Source organism: Anguilla rostrata, chromosome 11 (genome assembly GCF_018555375.3).
Source record: "Anguilla rostrata isolate EN2019 chromosome 11, ASM1855537v3, whole genome shotgun sequence".
Taxonomy (NCBI): domain Eukaryota; kingdom Metazoa; phylum Chordata; class Actinopteri; order Anguilliformes; family Anguillidae; genus Anguilla; species Anguilla rostrata.
The window spans coordinates 4,875,415-4,898,882 of NC_057943.1; the positions used below are offsets into that span (position 1 = coordinate 4,875,415).

A 23,468-nucleotide genomic window follows, 5' to 3' on the forward strand; every position below is an offset into this window, starting at 1 on the left:
TGCTAAATTTATCCTTCCTTTTTTTTTTCTTTTTTTCACAAAACGGACCCTTTCAACAGCCTTCATCCTCAGCTTTAACTGAAGGTAGCTATGAATTTGCATTAGTCACAATACAACATGATGCATGAAACACACACACGCGGACACACACACACACACACATACACACCCACCCATGCACACACACACACACACACACATTTGTATTATATACACATACATTTTATGAATCCAAGACAGTATATATATGCTCATTCAGAAAAATGCTTATGGAGCAACACACACGCAAACACATGCTGGAGCGTGCATGGGGAATATATTCATCCGGGTTTGACAGCAAGTTAAAGCATGCTTTACAATGGATGGCACTGAATACGCTAGCAACAGCGCTAGTTTTTTTATTGGTAGTAATATTTTCACTGACTGTAGTAAGAGTTCCTTCTGTTGGGTATACACTACGGCCGGCTGTGGGGCTAAGAGGCTGGGGTGCATTTTTTTAAAGTACTCTAGCGCTTTTTTGAAAGCAAGTGGAAAAAGAAAAAGGGGGGTTGTGGGGGTGGGGGGTGGGGGGGTGGGGGGTGGAAATGTTGCTTCACTTGTAAAGCCGGCGTTTGAATCACAGTGATGCTGAGGGGGCCAGCTTGCCGCTTTCAATGCGCTCGGAAATCAAACCGAATCGCGCGGTTCGTCCGTGCGTTTCGCTGAAGTGGGAGTTGAGTTCACCGGTCGTGATTGTTTTGCGCGTTTTTCTTCTTTTTTTTTTCGCCGTTGAATTGCCGGACGCTGACAGGAACTCGACCACGCCGTGTGTCACCTGTAAAGGCTGAAAAGGACTATTTATGATGACGATATTTACTCTGCGCGTGCACATATGGGCGTGGATGTGGAGTGCATCTTATTGTTGCTGCTCGTCTGTGGTTTGACAATTTAGCTGCAGTGCTGTACGTTTTGTTTTTGAAGAAGCAACAGGAAGTGCTTGAAGGTTTCATTAAAATAACTCCACTAATTAAAAAAAAAAAAAAAAAAAAAAGACCACGTGTTTTGTTTGTTTTTATTATTTATATACTTTTTTTAAACAATGAATTGTTAACAGGACTGAAAGTTTTTTTTTTTTCTTACTTTGCATTTTTTTATTGCAAGGTAAGCTCTTTTAAACATTTTATTGTCTTTCCAAACATGTACCTATCCTGAAGCCCAATGAAAGTGATTAGCATAGTTAAGGTAGGTAAGGATATTAGGCAGTGTTTATTTTAGCAGGTTGTTCATTTCTTAATGTCTTTTGAGGCTGAATTATTATTGTCTTAAATTTTGCTTTTTTAAAAAATGATTTGTTTTGATTATTGTTTTGGAGTAGAAATCCTGTTCATTCTTTAAATAATAGAAGAAAAAAAAAAGTATATTAGCTGCACTGTATGTGCTGGTAAAGTACTGAATATGGATAATGTTTGTGGCTTGTTCGCTGGTGTATTCATTTAAACATTTAGCTTATATCTTCATCAGGGTATTGAATAATGCCTCACTTTAGCCCTTTATGATGCTTTCAAAGCATTTATTTTTAATCGACTCAATAGTTGATACATTTTAAACCTCGTTGAAAATGAACAGCGAACCGTGAGTTGAACCGAGTTAAGGAAGTCGATGAGGTCGGCTGTTTTAGATGTGAAAGAGGACCGTGTGTTTGTACAGGGCGGCCTGCCTTTTTAAACAGTCCTTAACAAGAACACAAAGACCAGCTCGCCCAGCTGGCACTGCACAGTATCTGAGTCGCATGCGTTGTGTGTCTTGACAGGTATATAGAAGGACAGCCATACAAGGATTAGGAACGCCAAAACAAGGCCCCTTTCAAACGGCGGATACTCTCACCGTGTTAAAAATACACCCCTTTGCTGGGTGGAAAGTTGAAGAGAGACACCCATATAATCAAAGCTGGAGAGCTATCCAGAGAGAGAGAGAGAGAGCGAGAGAGAGAGAGAGCAACAGAGGAAAAACTGTCTATCTTGCAACTTCGGAAGCCATCGTCACAGTTTAATGTGAATCTGAAACGCAGGGTTACTGCATCGGGTCCTTCTTCAGATGGGAGAGGCAGCGAGCGAAGCCCAGAGACCTTAACCATTCGCTTCCTGGAAAACCTTCACTGCACAATCTTACAAGCCATGTATTGTCAATAAAGAAGCACAGTTTTAATTTTTATTTTTTTTTGTGTTACGGAAAAAGACCTTCTTTTTTAAAAGTTCCTTCGCACCTTGTGCCCGATTTTCATCCAATAATTTCAATGGCCTGACTTTTTTTTGTTTGTTTGTTTAGTCCCCCCGGTTGACGTGCCGTTGCACCTTTTCTCAATCCCGGAACGATGAAGAAAGCACAAACCCCCAGCTGAGCTTTAAATTCTCCTCTCTTTGAGAAACAAACCTCCCCCACCCCCCACCCAGCCCCCCCCCCCCAGCCCCAGAAAAAAAAGCGGAAACCTCATCAGGCTGCAGTACCTCACAGTTCGAATGATCAGATTGCAGAGACCGGCCCTGTTCCTCTTGATTCGAAAAGGCCCCCTCCCGCGATAGCCGTTGCGCCCCCGCTGCCTCTCCCCTCCGCCTGCCGGCTGCCCCGTCTGATCCAGTAGCCGGAGCCGCGGCCGCCAGAGCCAAAATGGCCGCCGGAGTCGCTACGTGGCTGCCCTTTGCCCGGGCGGCGGCGGTGGGCTGGCTCCCGCTGGCCAAGAAGACCATGCCCAAGCCGCCGGTGGACAAGAAGAGCCGCAGCGACGAGATCCTCTTCGTCAACGTCAGCGGCCTGCGCTTCCAGACCTGGAAGAACACCCTGGACCGCTACCCGGACACCCTGCTGGGCAGCTCGGAGAAGGAGTTCTTCTACAACGAGGACACCCAGGAGTACTTCTTCGACCGGGACCCGGAGATGTTCCGGCACGTCCTCAACTTCTACCGGACGGGCAAGCTGCACTACCCGCGGCACGAGTGCATCCAGGCCTTCGACGAGGAGCTGGCCTTCTACGGCATCGTGCCGGAGATCATCGGCGACTGCTGCATGGAGGAGTACCGCGACCGCAAGAAGGAGAACCAGGAGCGGCTGGCGGAGGACACGGAGGCCGAGATGGCCACCGACACGCCGCTGCCGCCGGACAGCACCACGCGCGAGCGCCTGTGGCGCGCCTTCGAGAACCCGCACACCAGCACCATGGCGCTGGTCTTCTACTACGTCACCGGCTTCTTCATCGCCGTCTCCGTCATCGCCAACGTGGTGGAGACGGTGCCGTGCCGGCCCATCAAGGGCACGACGAAGGACCTGCCGTGCGGCGAGAAGTACTCGCTGGCCTTCTTCTGCATGGACACGGCCTGCGTGCTCATCTTCACCTTCGAGTACCTGATGCGGCTGTTCGCCGCGCCCAGCCGCTGCAAGTTCATGCGCTCGGTGATGAGCGTGATCGACGTGGTGGCCATCATGCCCTACTACATCGGCCTGGTCATGCCGGAGAACGAGGACGTGAGCGGCGCCTTCGTCACCCTGCGCGTCTTCCGCGTCTTCCGCATCTTCAAGTTCTCCCGCCACTCGCAGGGCCTGCGGATCCTGGGCTACACGCTGAAGAGCTGCGCCTCGGAGCTGGGCTTCCTGCTCTTCTCCCTCACCATGGCCATCATCATCTTCGCCACCGTCATGTTCTACGCCGAGAAGGGCACCAAGGGAACGAACTTCACCAGCATCCCCGCTTCCTTCTGGTACACCATCGTCACCATGACGACGCTGGGGTAAGTCTTCGTGCCCTCCCTCGCTGCTGGTGTTTTTTTTTTTTTTTTTTTTTAGAGCAACACCGCCCCGTGATTGATACTTCAGATCAAGCGAATGGCTTTGCAAACCCAAGCAATGTGAAACGCACCCTTGTTTTTCTCCGTTTGTCTTTGGCTGGTTGGTTTGGGTGTGAAAGAGAGGAAGGGAGAACTGATGACGTGCTTTCCAAACCACTTTTTTTTTTTTTCACTTCAATCGGATGTCCATAAACCGTGGATGGTTGGTTGGTGTGAGAGGAGGAGATGATGACGGCTACAACATTTTTTTTTTTGATTCAACGAGTGTTTGAGCCACGATGACCCAGGTGATTGGTTCACTGACCGGGTGATTCGCTCGGTTCCACTTCCACTCAGTTCAATGTAGCGTACGCTGTTCTAACTCTTTCCGGCACATTCCGTGACTGGAGTCGAGTGCGGTGAATATAAGCGTAGACTCTCGGAGGCCTATGATAAACAATGTAACGTGCGGATAACGACGTGTCATAACAGAAATGCATTTGTTTTTTTTTGTATGGGATAGAATGTATTCATAGCATAAAGCATATTGCTTCAGTACAAAAATACTCTGAGTAGTTCAGTTGTACCTCAGCTGGAAGTTGTACTAATGCTTTGTGGTATGTTCACAGCTTGCAGTGAGTACATTGACGATGATACTTGTTTTGTAAGTGATCGAATGTATTTAATAGCACACATGTTCATACTAAAGTATACATGTTCATACTAAGACACTTTGAATGAATAGTTCAATTCAACTTCAGCTCAAGTACTGCACACATGCTTTTCACGATGTTCAGAACACGTAGCCCCTCAGAGTCTGATAAACAAAGATTAACATGTTTGTAACAAGAAACAGTAGCGTATTTAAAATGTTGTCAATTAAAATATAAGCTGTCAATCAGCAATGATTCTGTTTAAATTTTCAAGATAGAAAGTTAGGCCTGTGTCTGATTGTTAGGGCATGGATGGGCCTGCGGAGCAGTGCTTCCCAACCCTGTTCCTGGAGATCTACTGCCCTGTAGGTTTTCACTCCAACCCTAACAAAGTGCTCCTCATTCAACCGCTAGAGCAGGGCTGCCCAACCCTGTTCCTGGAGATCTACCGTCCTGTACGTTTTCATTTCAACCCTAATTTGGCACACCTGATTCTACTAATTCACATCGCTGTTGAGCGAGGTGCTATTTGTTAGGGTTGGGCTGAAAACCTGCAGGATGCTAGATCTTCAGGAACAGGGCTGGGACCCACTGCTGTAAGGAGTGTCTAATGTCTACAGTAGGCATAGTTCACAATTCATCTGACTTGTTCTTTATACTGTGTACTGATTATGAGAAAAATTCTTCTGTTCATTTGACTATTGCATCACAGTTCACTATAGAGATATAGCGTGTCATCTCTATGTGCAGTGACTGTATTAGCATATTAGATTCTAATCAGTTGAATAATGGGAAGACAGCCTGCTTATTTTGGCCGTCTTTTTTTGTAGGTAGCATATGTTTTGCCAAGCAAGCAATTTGGAGTCTTGCACTGTCTACCCAGTAGCTCAAGGGAACAAGTAATTTAGGATCAGTGATTCAGTACATCTAGTTCTCTTGAAAGATGTGTTGAAAGACGGAGGATTTTGCCTCAGTCCTGGAGAAATACCTCATTCTGTTCAAGTGAGTCATTCAACAGCTACAGCCTTCTGTCTTACAGTGCTCTGAAGGCTAATGCTAACACCAGCTGCTCTGAAAGCTAAAGCTAACATACCGCACATACCTACACTGCTCTGAATGGTGATGCTAGCACATCTTCACTGCCCTGAAGGCTAATGCTAACACACCTACTCTGCTCTGATCGCTAACACACTTAAACTACTCTGAAGACTAATGATAGCACACCTAAACTGCTCTAAAGGCTAATGCTAACACACACCACACACACCTACACTGCTCTGAAGGCTAAGTAACACACTTAAACTGATGTAGTTGGGTCATTGTCACAGTTGGGTCATTGTTGCAGTTGTTGTTGTTGTTGGATCATTGTTGCAGTTGGGTCATTGTAGTAGTTTTTGTTTCTGGATCTTTGTTGTCGTTGGGTCATTGTTGTAGTTGGGTCATTGTTGCAGTTGGGTCATTGTTGTAGTTTTTGTTTCTGGATCTTTGTTGTCGTTGGGTCATTGTTGTAGTTTTTGTTTCTGGATCTTTGTTGTCGTTGGGTCATTGTTGTAGTTGGGTCATTGAGCGTACAAGCTATTGTAGAGCACAATACACGTTGCCATGTATTTTTTTACTAAAGTAGTCTGAGGATTTGGGCGTTAGTAACTGACAAGTTGAAGGCCATGGAACACGGGCAACCCCTCCATTTCTCAAGTCTCGTTCTCATTATAACTTTCGGAGTCATCTTTGTTTTTTTTGTTCTTTTTTAGGGGTGGCAATTCCACAGTCCATTAAACACAAATCAGTATGTGTCTGTACATTTAATGGGTTCAGGAATACGAGAATGTTTTTCATGCCAGTCCATATCCTTACAGTTAAGAGTTGGGTGGACCGAACGGTTTTCAACTTTGCACCAAAAGGAAAATGAACATTTAAGAGTGGGAGAGATATGTAGCACGAAGTCATTAAAAAAAATAAAAAACCTTTTAAATGTGCACGCTTCCCTTTGCATAATCTTGGATTGGTCTGGTGTGGTTCAGTTTTAGCATGTTACTGCTAATTCAAGTCCATGTAGGGTTTGACCACAGTAACTGCACTCCACAATATTTCATTGTAGGAAAATGGAAAGAAAATGCATATGTAGATATGTATTAAAACTGTGTGCGAGGTCCTAGGACAGTGACACATGGGGTCTGTTTAAATCAGTCAGGGTTTGCTTCTGCCGCCTCCCTCTGAATTGCACATTATCAAACGTGGGCTAGTTAGCACTTCAATAAATTTACAGTGTCTTCTAACTTGTGTCTATGGAGGTACGTGTATTGAAACCGGCTTCCATAGAATGAAAAATGGTGGTGTCAGATGGTCCCAGTTTTCTGTGCAGTACTTACACAGCATAATCTCCTCTTTTGATTGATGACAGCAGGGTGCGTTTCTGTGTCAGAGAGTGTACGGAAGACGGAAGAGCAGGTAGGAAAGGAAAGGGAATTAGCTTAGCAAGTTTTTTTTTTTTTTTTTTTTTGTAAACGATTTGTCACATTTAGGCGCGATGTCAGACGGCTTTATTCGGACCTTCCGGGACTTCCGTTTTGTCCGATCTGGAAGAGCCGCCGCTCGGGTGATGGATGTAGCGTCTGTCTTTAGCGAATCAATCGCCAGCGCTTTTTTTTTAAAAAAAAACAGCGCGGCGGATCAATTAGCGCTACTGCTCCGGTAGCGTAGCGAGCTCGCGCCAGGAATTTTTTTGAATTTCGCAGATCCGTGAACGTACTCGGTGCTCAAACAGTTTCGTGGAGCTGGAGAACTGTTGCCGGATTTTTCGCGTAGCCCTGACAGATGAGCGGAGGGCGCTAAGACGTCACGCTGTATGGTTTGAAGAGGGGCGTCTGCAGCAGAGCCTGCAGCCACTCGCTGGTTTACATACCTGTCAGCGCTGAAGGACTTTTCCCCCGGGGAGGTCCGCTCTAAAAATCACGAGCCTGACGCAAGACCTCCTCTCCACTCACCGGCACAACGTAAACCAAATTATACATCCTCCAACATTGTTTATTGTTGCTTAGTAACAGAGCATCGCCGTTTTATTTTTACACATAAATTCGAAATTCAGTTTAACTAATATATATTATTGTTCTGTTAAAAGCACGTACTCTGTTAAACTCAAACATTATGGCACTGTGCTGATCAGTAACCATGGATTAAAAGTGAAGGACAGTTTTGATTATTATAACATTATATGATTATATGTCAAGATCACAAAATAATTTGTGATCACAAGAAAGCAATTTGTGATATCGAGATAACAGGAGCAAAAAATAAAATAAATGCATGGTCTCTACAGTCTTTCATAGACATGCATTTTAAATGTATTTTTTTTACTAAAAAAATATTTTAAAATGTTAAAAATGACATCTGGAAAACTAATTTCAATTGCAAATGTGAGGACTCAAACTAAATACGTTCTTTTATCTAAAACACTGTTTTAGATAATAATTCACTTTTGAATTATTATCTCAGTATGCATTTTGACAATGCTACATTTGCATTCATACTTCATTCATCCATTGCTTCTGAGCAGTGATTTTATTCATTGATGCCGCCACACTCACACGCTGAAATGTGCATTTCGCAGTGATAAACCTCAGTTTTTTTTTCTTCTGGTCCCTCCTCTCTTCAGAAAACAGTTCATTAGTCACCCTCGATCTAAAGGCACCCAGCAGGGATACAGAGTAGATGCTTTCCAAAGTGTGCAACAGAAAAACAAAACGCAAATGTACAATCGCGCAGATTCATTACATTACATTACAGTCATTTGGCAGACGCTCTTATCCAGAGCGACTTACAACAAAGTGTAGTATATAAAGGCATAAAACAGAACACAGGCCGTACAGAGCAGGTGTGTTCTTCGGGAAAACTGTGACACACCCTCAGCACTGGGAATTATCCTTGCAGAAGTATAAATAGAGGGCATTGTTGGGCTGAATGTGGCCTGTTCTCATCATTATGTTATGTTACCACATTGAGTTCTCACCAATTTTTCTCCCTTTAGATATATGGCTTTTTGAGCAAATCTTGTATTTCAGTTTCTTCATATGAAACACTGTTTTCCCAAATTGTATTATTTAGAAGTAGTTGGATTTTCTTCAACAAAGCAAAAAAGGACTTTAGCAAGGTTTAGACTAATACTTGCCTTTTTGCATCGTAGCTTGATATTTATATGGTGTATTTATAGATGCGTATGCTATTTTGGGTTTCGTACTGTTTTCGATTGACAGTTGGTCCTTCAAAAAGTAGCTGATCTGATAGATCATGGATACTGAATTCTGGACCTGAATTCGAATCCAGCCCTGGTTTTCTTTTTCCCCAGGTAATTAACTGAACAATTAGTGCTACTGATTGGCCAGACTGTATTCACACCTGACTCCCAGGTAAAGGCAGGGTGGAAAACCAGCAGTTTTTGGACCTCAAGGGCTGTGATTTGAGCAACAGGGTTATAGATCAGACTGAAATCAACCCCCAACCCCTAACACTCACAGGTCACTTATTGTAACTACCAACTTTTGCAACTTTGCCTTAGATTTGCTACTGTCTCTGGTCACAGAAGCACTGAAAAAGATTGGACTTGCCTGTCATTCACCACCATCATGAATCAGCACAATTACACCATGACTGTAAAAACATGGCCCTTGATTTCACACTCACTTTAAGAGCATGTGACAATACACTGTTAGCCCATCAGCAGTGTACCAGGAGCTTCAGACTCAGATTAAAGCACTTAATTAAGCAGCAGGCATCATGTATAATATAGTGCCCTTCACACAAACACAAACACAAAAAAATTATTTCTGGCACCCAGGTTTAATATGATAAACTTTCTTTTTTTATTTACTTAAGCTGGACTCATGCTGGATGCTGCATTATAGCTGACATGTTTGGCTGAAAGGGGTTAGCAGTGCACTTAGCATCTCATCATTAGCTTGTGAATGGTTCCTGACCTTTTGGGCCGGTTGTGACAGATGTCACAGTCGCCGGTCGTAGGCAAGGTTACAGTGATATACCCGAGAGGGGGGGAGGGGGGGCGGAGGATGGACACCCTCCTTCGATTCAGAGTGTCCCAGGCTACAAATAGCACAAACAGAAGGATAAATGCGGGGAACGATAGAGGTCAACCTTCACAATTGTATGAATCGGATGGCTTTGGATCCCGGCCCAAAAACCCAAAAAACTCCCCCCTCCCCGGGGTTCTTCTCCGGCGGGTTTTACGTTACGTGACGCCCGGCAGGGCGGCGGTCCGCGGGACGCTCGTCTGCTCGTCTCTGGCGGGGTTTGAGCGCTAGGCCGTCAGGCCGCGGAGATTATACGGGGGGGGGGGGGGTACCTCCGCGTTAAGCCGGCCTCGGCGTGCGTAGCGTTTCGCCGATGATCGCTTTTCTCGGGCTTCGTTCGCTACGTGTGCGATTAGAATGTTAACTGAACATTCTAACACTGACGTAACAATCACTGCTGGAAAACTGAGAACAATGGGGTTCTAGAACACTGGCTTAGAATTTAGAAAAAAAAAAAAAAGCTAGCTCGTCAAAGGGTTAACGGCGGTGGTGTGCGGAGATGGTGTGGTGATCCGAGAGAGGTGGGGGGTGAGGCGGGCTCTTCTGAGACACCGCTCACTGACTGCAGGTTTCTATTTGCAATCACTTGACCCCGTCTCTGGCGGCAGCTGACTTGATTTCTCATTAATGGAACTTAATCTCCCTTTTTTTTTCCCTTCTTCCTCCGGTGACCTTGGGCCTATTTCCAGACCCGGGCCAATGCTTTTTGTTTTTTTTTCTCTCTCTCGCAGGGAAGCCATTCAAGTTAGCGCAGAACTGTGACACATTAAAGTGAGTCATCCAATGTGCACGTGCACATGTAACTTCCAGGAGCTGAGTCAAAAAAGATAATCAATGTGGTGTAAAAATAGCTAGCGCACTGTGGGTGCTCCAAATTCTTTTATTATGTACTTATTCCATACTACTGAGTACAACGTTTTGAGCCCTTGCAGGCTCATTGTTAGGTTTACAAAAGGACGTCATTTTTATGCATTGAAGTGAGTAATATGCGATTTCAATGTTCTTAACTGAATGTTCTAATGCTACACTTACAACACCTGATAACTGTAATCAATGGAGTTCTAGAACACATACTAGAACTCCATTGATTACATAGAACATTCCAAAAAACCTTCTCTTCAAGGGGTTAAAGGATCAGGGGTATTAACCTGCTTTCGACCCCGCCCTGCGTATGCTGCACATACTCATTTCAAATCATCTTACCATAAGAAACCTAAAATTAGACAAATGGGCATGTCTTAGCACTATTGCAAAGGATACAGTTTGGAAAAAATGAAGTGTTTGAATTGAATAATTGAGTTGCAGTGGAATACGAGAAGCACTCAAAAAAGCTGCATGTCTTAACACTATCGCTAAAGGAAACAGTATGGAAAAGGGAAGTGACTGAATTAAGGAATTGAGTTAAAGTGCAATACAAGATGCACTCAAAATAGCCATAGCAGTATTCAAAAAATGAAAAACACTCCATCATTGCAAAAAAAACTATTTATTAGCAGAACCCACCTAGAGTAGACATGCTCAAATGTCTGCAACAGAAGCAAACACAGAAATAAATAATTACCCAGATGCTTATCAACAGATAAAACAAAGTAGAGAAAATGCATTTTGCCTTTTGGGTCTTTTGCAATTGGAGTTTCTGGCTAGGAGGATGGGTTGTCTGAGGAAAACTTGTAAAGGTAAAATTAAAGCAGTAAAAATGGATTTCCTCTATTCTATTCTGCTTTATGTATTTATTATATACATCTCTGCTTTATTTGTGCTTTTTGTTTACAAACATCTGTGCATGCCACCAGGTAGACTGTGCATCTAACTAGGTAGACTAGCTTAAAATGAGCACTACTAATGAAGTCTGTGCTACTTCCTGATGTAAAGAAAACCCTGAATAAAATCAGTCAGCTAGCAAAGTAAACCACAGATAGCTAGCCACTGAAAAGGAATATGTGCAGGAAATATATTGTAGAAACATTTATTATTACAGTTTTGATTATTTGTTCATTTAAGCAAATGACTGTTTACTACAAAAAAATCAGTTACCAATTTAAAAATAAGGTAACAATAACGTAAGTGACAATTACATTTGTTGCAGTAGTTAGCATGCATGTAGTTAGCATGCATGTGTTGCAGTAGTTAACATGCATGTAGTTAGCATGCATGTGTTGCAGTAGTTAGCATGCATGTAGTTAGCATGCATGTGTTGCAGTAGTTAGTACGCTGGACTGAGTAACGAGAGGTTGTGCCTGTAAGTGCCAGGATGCTTCTGGTGTACACTCTCAGAAGAAAGGGTGTGTCTCTGTGTTTCAGGCACTTCTATAGCAGAACCCTATAGTAGAACCCTATCTAAGTCATGGGTTCTTTGCTGGGCAAAATGGTTCAATCTGGGATCATTCACACTGTTCACACCCACTATACATGGGTCCATACAGAACTCAAAAAGGGGTTCTACTGTGAAGGCAAGTCAAAAAAAAAGTGTAGCTTTGATCAAGGCCCGTTATCACCTGCTACTCCTGTGGAAAATTCAGCCGGGAGAGCTGGTTAGCCGAAATCTGTAAGAGGCTCGCTGGATGAGGAACGTCTGATAAGCAAGTGATTAATGATTTTACCGCATCAAGCATTCTTCTTCTTTTTTTGGGTTATTTTGTAAGTGAACGCTGATATATGAGTGCAGTGAAGAAATGTAATTTGTCCCGTTCTGAAGCCTGCTGAGAGAGAGAGAGAGAGAGAGAGCGCAGGGAGAGAGAGTGAGAGAGAGCAGGGAGATCAGGGAGAGCAGGAGCGAAGGACACACAAGGAGGAGAGCAGGGCTGGACTCATACTTTCCTTTCTTCGGCGAAGAGGGAGAGAGATGTGGAGAGGGAGAGAGACAGAGCGAGAGAGGGATACAGAGATGTGGAGAGTGAGAGAGAGAGAGCAAGAGAGAGGTAGAGAGACATGGAGAGAGAGAGATATGGAGAGGAAGAAAGAAAGATGTGGAGAGAGAGAGCAAGAGAGAGGCAGAGAGAGATATGGAGAGAGCGAGAGATGTGGAGAGGGAGAGAGAGAGATGTGGAGAGAAAGAGAGAGAGAGAGAGAGAGAGAGAGAGGTAGAGAGAAATATGGAGAGAGAGAGAGAGAGTTCCCCCGCTCTCTCATTCTCTCCTCTCAGGCACATCCTCTGATCTCTGAGTCTCATCCGCAGACAAAAAGCCCTTTTAAAAGGGCCCTCATTAAAACCCAGGTCATGTGACGCTGAAGCCGCCCAGACCCCCTGGCTTCAGCTCTGAGGCAGGGCGGCGGGATTGAATTGAATTCGCCCCGGGCAACGGATAAACTGATATGATTGTGTGTCTGTGTGTCTGTATATCTGTGTGTGTGTGTGTGTGGGGTGTGTAAGTGTGTGTGTGTGTGTGTGTGAGAGCATGTGTGTGTGTGCGTTTGGTGTCTGTGTACATGCATGAGTGTGGGACTAACCTGTAATATGTACATTTGCCAACGGCCTTAAAATTTATGACAGTTACAAAAGAAAAGTTAAACCAGTTTCCAGTGATTGTGGTCTCACCGGACCATAGTACCCAGTTCCATTCAAAGTTTAACATTGGAATTTCTCATTGGTTATGGTTTATGAGTCCAGAATTGAGCTTATTGGACGCCAGTGGTGAGTTTGGCTTCGGAAGGACGCTCGCATTAAAAAGGATATAAAATATGGCAGTGGATTTGTGATGCCCGGGTCTCTGGATTTGGCCAATAGAATCATGAACTCCAGCAAGCGTGGCGGCATTTTGCCCAAAAAACCTGGTCCCTCACCCCCGAATCTCAAACTTGGCTGCAGAGCCTTCCTCAAAATCAATCATGAAGCGCTTACTGTACGGGGAAGAAAGATGAAGGCTTTGTAATGGCTCTCACTGTCCCCAGACTTCACCTCAAACATGCAGTCCCGCGCAAGAACGCCTGAACATTTCTGAGCTGGGCGAGTTTCGCGAAGAATAATGGGGAGGTAAAAAAAAAATTCAGAAGCAAGAATAGAAAGACTTTGTTGGCGACAGGAGATGTTTGGAGGCTGTTATAGATCTGCTTAAGGAGGTGTTACTAATTACTAACTGACAGGGTGCCCGAAACCATGTGCCATTTTCTCTTCATCGAGTTATTTAGAATCTATGAATAAATGCATATAAAAAGCAGTCGTGCGTTAAGGAGGAATTTGCAGGAGGAGATCAGGCAAGCCTCCATTCACTGTAATGAGCACCGGGCTTCCTAGACGAACGCAGACTTTATATGTTGCTTCTGCAGTCTTTGGTTTAGGGAGTCCCTCTTCTTAGCCCCCCCCCTCCCGCCATCCCCCATCTGCCATCCCCCCGCCCATGTCGTCTTGAAGATTTAGTACATTCAACTTTTTTACCGTTTGTACAGGGTTGGCAGCATGATTTGAGTTGGTTTTTTTTAACTTTGAATGGTTTAAATTGTGCATGGACTGGTGCATAGTTTTTTTTTTAAGGTGCTAGAACTGTCAGGGGGTATTGGGAATAATATGAAGGAAAAATTAATTGTTATCAGGACTGCAGGAATTTATATGCTGTCAACTTGTACGAGCTAATTCGTAGATTTCAGATTTTTTTGGTTTGTTGTTGGCTGTGAGCGGTACGGATTTTCTTGCATGCCGCACATCAGACATAAGCACGTTTACCGAAGCTTTGCCATCAATCATGTGTGCGGCTTGGCGGGAATTCCAGCCTGCGGAACGGGTGGAGTGGTGTTTTCCGAGTATTCCGATCCCAGCCGGGCGGGTTGAAGGCAGCGATCAGCTCCTTCCCCCCCGGACCTTACGATCCGTACACACACGCGCGCAGCAAAACGCCCGCTGGCTCCAGCCCCCTGCTCAGACCGTTCCTGTGGGGGATTCTGGGTAATGCAACAGCAGCCCCCCGAATTTAGTCATACACGACCCTTTATCCCCCCGTCCTTCTGTCTCTGAGCCTCCCGCTCCTCATATTCCCCTGGGTGTGGAAGCGAAGCAGATGGGGGGGTAGTGTGGAGGGGGGTTGTTGATCTATGCGATTTCTATATTTCACATTTTGGCGCTGGGCGACACTTTCGACAGGCGCATTTTTGGCCTCGTTTCTCAGGAGCGGTGTTTTGAAGGCCTTGGGGTTGTATACGGCTGCTGTTTATTTATGCTCCCGCGCAGTCACTGTGACAGCGACTACAGCAGCTGGGCTGGGAGAGGCCGCGTAATCTTTCTGAATAGACGCGGACAAGTGGATTTGCCACAGAAAAGTGGATTTGTGTACCCGTACGGGTCTGTAAAAGAGAGCCTCTGCGTTGAGTGGATTAGCGTCACGTAGCAACCAGACATCCCTGTTCTGACCCCTAACATTCATTTTAGCATTATTATTAGCAGTAGTAGAATTACAAACCTGGTCATTTTAAAAAGCACTGCTTTGTGAGAATAGTGAGAGTGTAAAAGAGATCATGGAGTACTTACTTACAGCCTTTTACTTTTAAGATGAAATAACCAATAATATCCAAAGCCTGTAAAGGAGCAAGAAATTGTGACACACCTTTACAAATAGACATGGATCAAGCACACTACGTCAACTGGCAAACAAGCCAGAGTACTTGAAATGCAGTTTAAAGACTAGTCGATATGAACTGTTTTAAAGAACTGATAGAGTACGGAGCAGCAGTGGGACATTTTTATGCTAGCTACACGATGACCAGCTGAGATGACCTGGCGATTACTTGTGTATGCTTTTTATTTATTTATTCCCCCCCCCCCTAATTCCATGATAACAGAGACACAAATGGTCATGGGTTCAGAATGAGCAAATTATGGTCTGATTTAACCTTTCCTTTTAAAAAAGAAAGAATAGCTTAGGGAGTACAGCAAGAAAGATGTGTGTGTGGAGAGGGGATGCAAGGATATAGCAGTAAGCTTCATGGTAGGCAAAAAAAAAAGAGCCACTCACTTTATTATAGAGACCACAGGCTAGAAGAGGTTTATATTCGTCTTACTGAGCTCATGAGAAGGGGAAACATCTAAACTTCACCAGAATAGAAATGATAAAAGAATAGGAGTTGGCCCCAAACCTGGCCCCAGGGGAACACCTATTCTCCTTATATGCGTCATGCCACAGAGACTCAATAATCCCTTTGCAGACAGCTTCTGAGGAGTGCTATATATCTTGCAGTCTTCACAGAAATGTACAAAAATATTAGTTTCTATAGCCTACGGTCCGCTTTTAATCCTTCAATAATCACTTTATTTTAAAAATCTTCCTCTTGTGTTTTAACTCTTTCTGGATCGAAATAAGAATGAATGAACATTTAACATGGTAAATTAATTGCGTATTCAACCTCATTAAGGTTCTCTCTAAATCCTGTAAATTAATCTCTATATTATCTGCTCTATATTTTCTAGCTGTTGTGATTTATAGAAGCTAATGTTAATGTAAAGATTTTTGTTCCTTGTGCTGTGTACATAATTGTACAGAAATGAATTCATGTAGTACCTCTTAATGAAATGCATTGCTATAAGAATTGAGCCAAAAATCCAAAGATACTGACTCAGCCAGAATGTACTCACTGTTTTTGAGATTGCGGTGAATTGTTAAATACTAAAACAACTCTAACAGCGCTTATACAAGTTCAATAGAGACAATCAGAGTACTCTATCAGAGTTAAAATTAGTATTATATCATAGTTGATTTCACACAAAGCATGTGCAGATTTTGTGCTATCCATGCATAATTATGTTCCATGTACAGGAGTATAGGTTCCGAGCTATCCGTACATAATTATGTTCCATGTACAGGAGTATAGGTTCCGAGCTATCCATACATAATTATGTTCCATGCACAGGAGTAGAGGTTCCCTGCTATCCATACATAATTATGTTCCATGTACAGGAGTATAGGTTCTGTGCTATCCATACATAATTATGTTCCATGTACAGGAGTAGAGGTTCCGTGCTATCCATACATAATTATGTTCCATGTACAGGAGTAGAGGTTCCGTGCTATCCATACATAATTATGTTCCATGTACAGGAGTATAGGTTCCGTGCTATCCATACATAATTATGTTCCATGTACAGGAGTATAGGTTCCGTGCTATCCATACATAATTATGTTCCATGTACAGGAGTAGAGGTTCCGTGCTATCCATACATAATTATGTTCCATGTACAGGAGTAGAGGTTCTGTGCTATCCATACATAATTATGTTCCATGTACAGGAGTATAGGTTCCGTGCTATCCATACATAATTATGTTCCATGTACAGGAGTATAGGTTCCGAGCTATCCATACATAATTATGTTCCATGTACAGGAGTAGAGGTTCCGTGCTATGCATACATAATTATGTTCCATGTACAGGAGTATAGGTTCCGTGCTATCCATACATAATTATGTTCCATGTACAGGAGAGGCTTAAGTACATCAGTGGGCCACAATTTAAAGAAACAAAATAAGGCATTAAAAACCGTTCGTACGGACTCTGCTTCTAAATGTTCATTGACATTGCTTTATTCGATTAAATCAGCCCACAGACGTTTCTGAGGACCGGATAAGCGTTTCAGGAATAAAACCACTTCCTCTTTATCGCTCAGCGATCTCAGCAACGTCTGAGCAGCGTATTTATTTCCGCTAAAAATAATTGGGCCGCTCTCTCGGTCGGGCGGCCGCTTGCCGGGGCCCTTCTGTGTTCTCGAGCTGACCCATTTACTGCCTGCGTAGAAATGTGAGCGAGCTGATGCTCGTTGTCCTCGCAAGTTAAGGTCTGCCTCTGTTGTGTCCACAACTTGCCCCACGGGGGTTCCTGGGTAGAGTTCCTGCAGCTGCCCCCCGTGTGCACTGCGTGTGTGTGTTTCCGTGTAGAAATCGCACCCCAACTGGCCCCAAGAAACAATCATTTGAAAGCAAGGCGTGTGTAAAATCTTTAGTGCTGTTCCACACTTCCCGTTTGAGCAGAACATAAATTATATACTGTTCCGTTCGCTTTTAAAGTCCAAGCGAGTGGTTCCTACCAGCCCAGCAACTACTTCGATTCTGGTGTTTGGTATAAATTATTTAACATTTCATTGACATTATTTATGTATTGGCTAGTTAATACTTAGGATCATTTAGGTCTGTGGTTCTTTATGGACTGGTGTGCAAACTTCTGTCAGGGGAGAAAACAGACATATGCATCGGATTTTAAAATCCTCTATAGGGGCCACACCCCTGGCCTTTATAAGGGCTGCGGCCCAAATCTCTATAGGGGCCGCAGCCCAGTCCTTTATTAGGGCTGCGGCCCAAATCTCTATAGGGGCCACAGCCCAATACTGATTCCGCCTAGAGAAGGGTTCACTGAAGGATGGGGTTGTAGGAATCTATAGGAACTAAAAGTTATTTCCACATTACCCCCATCAACATACCCAATCGAGTGTAGTCTAACAGTAATCAAGAGCTGATTGTTTTCTCCATTTGAACAAAACAGTCATTTCATTTAAAAAAATGGCAGGTCAGTTTTACAAGATATTCTTTTTTTTTCTCTAGCCATGCACAGCTGTTTAATATACAGTTTCTTAATTGCTGCTATCAAATCCTTCATTTTGAAATCTCTCATCATCGTATTAACTTTCAATCAGTCTAGACATGTTTGGGTGTTGCCTAAATGACCTTTTTGTTGAGTCAATGAGGAGATCTTGCTTTGATTTACAAACAATGAGACAATTAGTGATTATGCAGGGTCAGAGACAGGAATTTGCTTGTTCTACAAAAAGGTTCAATCAATTAATGACACCCTCTGAGGACAGGCAGTGCTGTTAATTCTCATTCTGTAGTCAGGGAGGATAATAACCCGGAATTATGCAAGTCCTGGAGGTATGCTCACGAGGTACCCAGATTTATTCTTATAAAACAAACAATGAGAAGGCGCTCGGCTCGATATTTGAAAGTCTGGTTGTGAAGTGACTCTCCGTGCTGCAGCTCTGGAGGTATTTATAATTAGTTGCTCCGTGGAGAATATGAGCGAGGTTTCTCATTGTAATTATCTCTAAGGTATGCTAGCCGGTTTTTAATAAGCACAGTCAGACCCTATTATCACAGCGCTTGATACGAGCAATAATATTATTACCAAAGCACTTTTTTTAAGTACGTTTTTTTATGTATTATAATTGTTATAAGATAAGATGACCTTTATTGCCCCCCATGTGGAAATTTGCTTTGGACATACATAGAAAGCAGCTGTTTACAATAACTACAAGGCTACTGGGGGAATATAGTACACAACGAAACAAACAAATGCGCAATGAATGGTAAAAGATGGTTGAAGTGATTCAGATTGCACCTGGGGAATCTGTAGCATCTTCCTGATTTCATTCATTGGAATTTGGAATAGAGTGCATGAGTATGATCAGGGGTATCATGTAGTGCTTATCTCATCATGGTTTGTGCATTCTGCATTGCTTCACTGTATATCCAGCTGTATAAACGGATGCAGTGTATATGCGATGTAGAGTCTTGAGTAAGTCGCTCTGTATAACAGCTTCTGCTAAATGCCTGTAATGTAATCTGTGTAAATCCTCAAGTACTTAAACCATAACTATTTCCGCGGCCTCAGCGTGGATTATCGTGTGGTGTCTTGATTTCGAGAACGCCATCTCCTGATAGAGTTTTTCTCAGACTCTGAGCTGCAGGTAGCCCTCCCCGCACCACTGAAATGTCTGAATCTCTGAAACGCAGGCTGTGATATTCGAGGCCTTGTCACTGAGGAGGCCTGTGATCGCTGTGCCTTCTGAGATTTCTGTGATGTGACAGTTGGGGGGGGGGGGAGACTGCAGTTGTACTCATTAGTGTAGAGTGTGAGAAGGACAGGTGAGCTTACGCAGCCTGGGGGGGGTACGCCAGCACTGAGAGCTCAGAGAGTCTGTGATTGGCTCTCACAAACCGGACTCTCGGATAGATGGGGAACGACTAGCGCCGCTTGATAACGAACGGGTTTTTATTTTACGCTGAGCTGATGATTTCGCTTGCCTGACAGGACATGCGGTGGGATCGTGTCGAATGCCGAACTAAAATCCTCAGATAACATACGAACATGTGCCCTCAGGCTCTCAAGGTGTTTCATGGTTAAGTGGACCCAGGTGGCAACGGCGGCGTCCGTACCGGGGCCATCGTCTGGACACAAACCGGTATAGAAATCAAGGGAATCTTTGACCTCCTCGCATAATCTACTGATGATGATTTTTTTTCCAGACCATTCATTAGAACTCATGTTTGTGCCACCAGATGGTAATTGTTGTCGACGTTAGGTCAGGGTATTGGTACCTGGATGATTATGGCTTTTTTCCACAGGAAGAGTATGGTGTGGCTAGCAGTTAATTTCTGGAAAAGTGGGCACAGGACAGTGGTGACACTTCTACTTTGAAGGTTTTTAAGAGGAATGTGGCTACACTTCTGAAAGAATACCGTTTCTCTGTTCAGTTAATTTGCAGATATTAGGACGACAGCGAAGCCTATGAACTATCACATATGTGATAGTTCATAGACATATGTTACCTGATAGTGTAATTACAATATACTGTAAAGTACTACTGTAACTATACTAGCGACACTAGTTAGATTAATTTGGCAAATAGAATGACTTTATTCAGGTAATCCAAGGAAAGGAGATGCTAAGAGATACTAAGCCACATAATTCATCCTGTTACTTTGTGAGGGATTCAATGTGATTCCATGTATTTCCGGACCGTACTTCTTAATTCCTCCTGACATAGTCTTTCAGGTACTCCTAAAACCCGCGACGCTGTAAAATAACGTGGTGCTCAAACCTCGCTGCCACCGTCTCCCCTCTTTGGCGAAGATCTGAGGAGGGCCGCGATAAGACAGCTGGCGCGCGACATCCCCGAACTCTCGACAGGGGCCTGTGGACGCGTGGCGTGTCCCTGCCCTGCGTCAGACACACACACAGCTCAGCCTACCCGGCATCCCTCCTTCTCCCTCAGTCAGCAAAGCCGCGGCGGCGGAGGTGTACACACAGTGGCCACCTGCTATCGAGCGCTGCTCTCCGGCCCGCGACGGGGGGGATCGATGGCGATTGATGTTTCCCTTCTGGGCACGGCGAGCTCAGGCTGACCGGGACTTAACTGCTTTTCATAATTGCCATTAGACAATCTGGAGTTTTTAAGTACTTGCGCTGTATTTACAGGCAGGGGCATAACTCAGCAATTTTTTTTTGCGTCCGAGTTGTGGAGAACCACGGCCTGCGCGGCCTGCTGAGTGTTTATCACTGCGTTTGGAAACGGCTCTGCCGTTTTCATGGAACGGATCTTCTAGGAATGCCTGCTTCTGTGTTTTCCGAAGTAAGAAATTTCCCTGATGGCACGGAATTCAATTCAAGTAATGTCCATGCGGTATTTGATGAGTTCAATTTTAATGGTCATTATGGTAAATGGACTGCATTTATATAGCGCTTTTATCCAAAGCGCTTTACAATTGATGCCTCGCATTCACCAGAGCAATTTGGGGTTAGGTGTCTTGCTCAGGGACATTTCGACACGCCCAGGGCGGGGATCGAACCGGCAACCCTCCGACTGCCAGACAACAGCTCTTACCTCCTGAGCTATGTCGCCCCATTAACAGCAGTCTGTTTTTTTTTTCTTGTTGCTGTCATCTGTATTCTTGTTTTATTCTTTATTGTTGAGATCTGTCATTGTAGCCGCTGCAGAACACTGATGAGAGTTATGAAGGATCATTTCACTTAGAGCAATGGTAATGCCATTTACATTGGCTGCAGCGTACCTGATGTTTATATGTAACACTAAATAGTATAATAAATATTTATGTTGGGATTGCTATAAATCAAGGAGGCATGAAGAAATGATTTACTGTGAATCTTGGCTGCTTTTGGATATGTACATTCATATTCAGGTCGATGCATATTGAGCAGGTAGCTAGCTCGAAAGTCATGTTTTTACAAGATAACTGCGAAGTAGAATCAAGATGCCATGGTCTGCATTTTGATATGAAGCTCAGTGCTGTAAATATTTATCCTTAAAACAAAAGTGTTTGTTTTTCCTTTACAAACACAGTCATGCAAGGTATTGTGAGAAAGAAGTGCTTACATTGAAAAAAACAAAACAAAACAAAACAAAAAAGAACCAAACAAACAAAAGATCAAAAGGCAGATGTTGAATCCAAGCCTTAATCTTTGTGTAAAGGGCAATTTAAAATGCTTTGTTACCTGGAAGTCATTCACAGGGCACAGAGGCTGTTTTACAGTTGAGAGATGTTTGGTATCCTTATGGAGCTAAGGGTGTAACAGGGAAAGCTTCCCCAGGCACTAGGAGGTCCAGGGCGGTCCCTACAGGTGGGGTGTGTACCTGTGTATATCTGTGTGGGGCGACATAGCTCAGGAGGTAAGAGCGGTTGTCTGACAGGCGGAGGGTTGCCGGTTCGATCCCCCGCCCTGGGCGTGTCGAAGTGTCCCTGAGCAAGACACCTAACCCCTAATTGCTCCCAACGAGCTGATTGGTACCTAGCATGGCAGCATTTCACTGTTGGTGTGTGTGTGAGTGTGTGTGTGAGTGTGTGTGTGAATGGGTGAATGAGAGGCATCAATTGTACAGCACTTTGGATAAAAGCGCCATATAAATGCAGTCCATTTACCATTTACCATGGGTGTGCTTGTGTGTGTGCGTAATTTTTTTCCCCTGCGCAAATAATTTCTAATTCCGACCCTACTCAGAGTACGGCATCGCTATCTCCACACACAAACTGCTGCTGGTGTTAATGAGTTTTCAGTCAGCGGGGGCCGCCGCGTTCAGGAGGAGTCCTCCAATGCTCTCTGAACGCAGGGGGACTCTGGTTATGTTCAGCATACGGGTCTGGAGGAGTGGAGGAGGCTCAGGCTGAGGGACTCACGCGCTCACGCACTGCCGCTAATGGAAATGCAATTTAAGATTTAAGTCCAATTTGCTTCCATGACCAGTGGGGCTAAAATGAAATGAGAGAGAATGGAAGCCCCCCCCCCTCCCCCCCTCCCCCCCTTTACCTGGGTAAGAAGTCCTCACGCAAACGCACTGGCGCTGAAGCCTTTGATGTGAACAAAAGGAACATGGGCGGGGCAGGATTACGTACAGAAGCAGCGATGAGATCGACCGACTCGCCGTCCTGTTGAGTGTTTCGGTCAGGTTCGTTCCTCTCCTGCCGTTTTTGGGAACGGTTTTTGCGAAGGTCGTCGTTTAACGTTACCCAAGTTCTCCCCCCGTGCCTCTCGTCCCTTTCTCTCTTTCCCTGGGGGGAACGCGAAGGGTTAACGGCGTACCGTTCCGCCTGAGAGGCGACGGCGGCTGACTCAGGCTCAGCGCTAACGGCACTCTCTCTCTCCCACACGCAGAGCCGCTGAAACGCATTAGCGGGAAAGCCGCCGCCGCCGCCGCCGCCGCCGCGGTGCTCTCAGAAGTGCTGCATGCTGGGGGAAAATGGATCGCCTCGCCGTTTCCTCCGCACGCACTCCGCCCCGCACGCCGCGCTTACACGCGCGCAGGAGCACGAAACGGGCATGCGCACACACACACACACACATGCGTATAGACTGCATAGACACACATTAACTTGCGTGTGCAGATACGTTACATTTTAAACTCAGGATCGTTTGAGAGTGTAGATGAGCGCATTGTTAGATGATGATAAAATGTGTACCCAAGTGTTTGACGTGATCGTTACCCTTTCATACATCACTTGTGAGGAGCGAATCCACTGACGGAGGTCATTTTTCGATATTTGTCATGTAATATTTCATATGATCCATCAACTGCATACAACATAAAGTCAATATACTATGACTAAAATGCTATTTAATTGGGTATCTATTTTACAAATTTTGTTAAATTATTTATTCAATAAAATGAGACAACCCAATTGCAATGAAAATGTGTGTGTGTGTGTGTTTATGTGTGCGTGTGTGTGTTTGTGTGTGTTTGTG

At 44.4% G+C, this 23,468-nt stretch overlaps 1 protein-coding gene across 1 annotated transcript in view; it reads left to right on the forward strand.

The window, feature by feature from the left end:
* Positions 1-2,460: 2,460 nt before the first annotated feature.
* Positions 2,461-23,468, forward strand: part of kcnd1 (potassium voltage-gated channel, Shal-related subfamily, member 1) — a 79,861-nt gene continuing 58,853 nt past the window's right edge. The window contains exon 1 of the mRNA XM_064300621.1: positions 2,461-3,758. Coding sequence (XP_064156691.1) covers positions 2,644-3,758 — 1,115 coding nt within the window. The 5' untranslated portion in view covers positions 2,461-2,643. The remainder of the gene's footprint in view (positions 3,759-23,468) is intronic.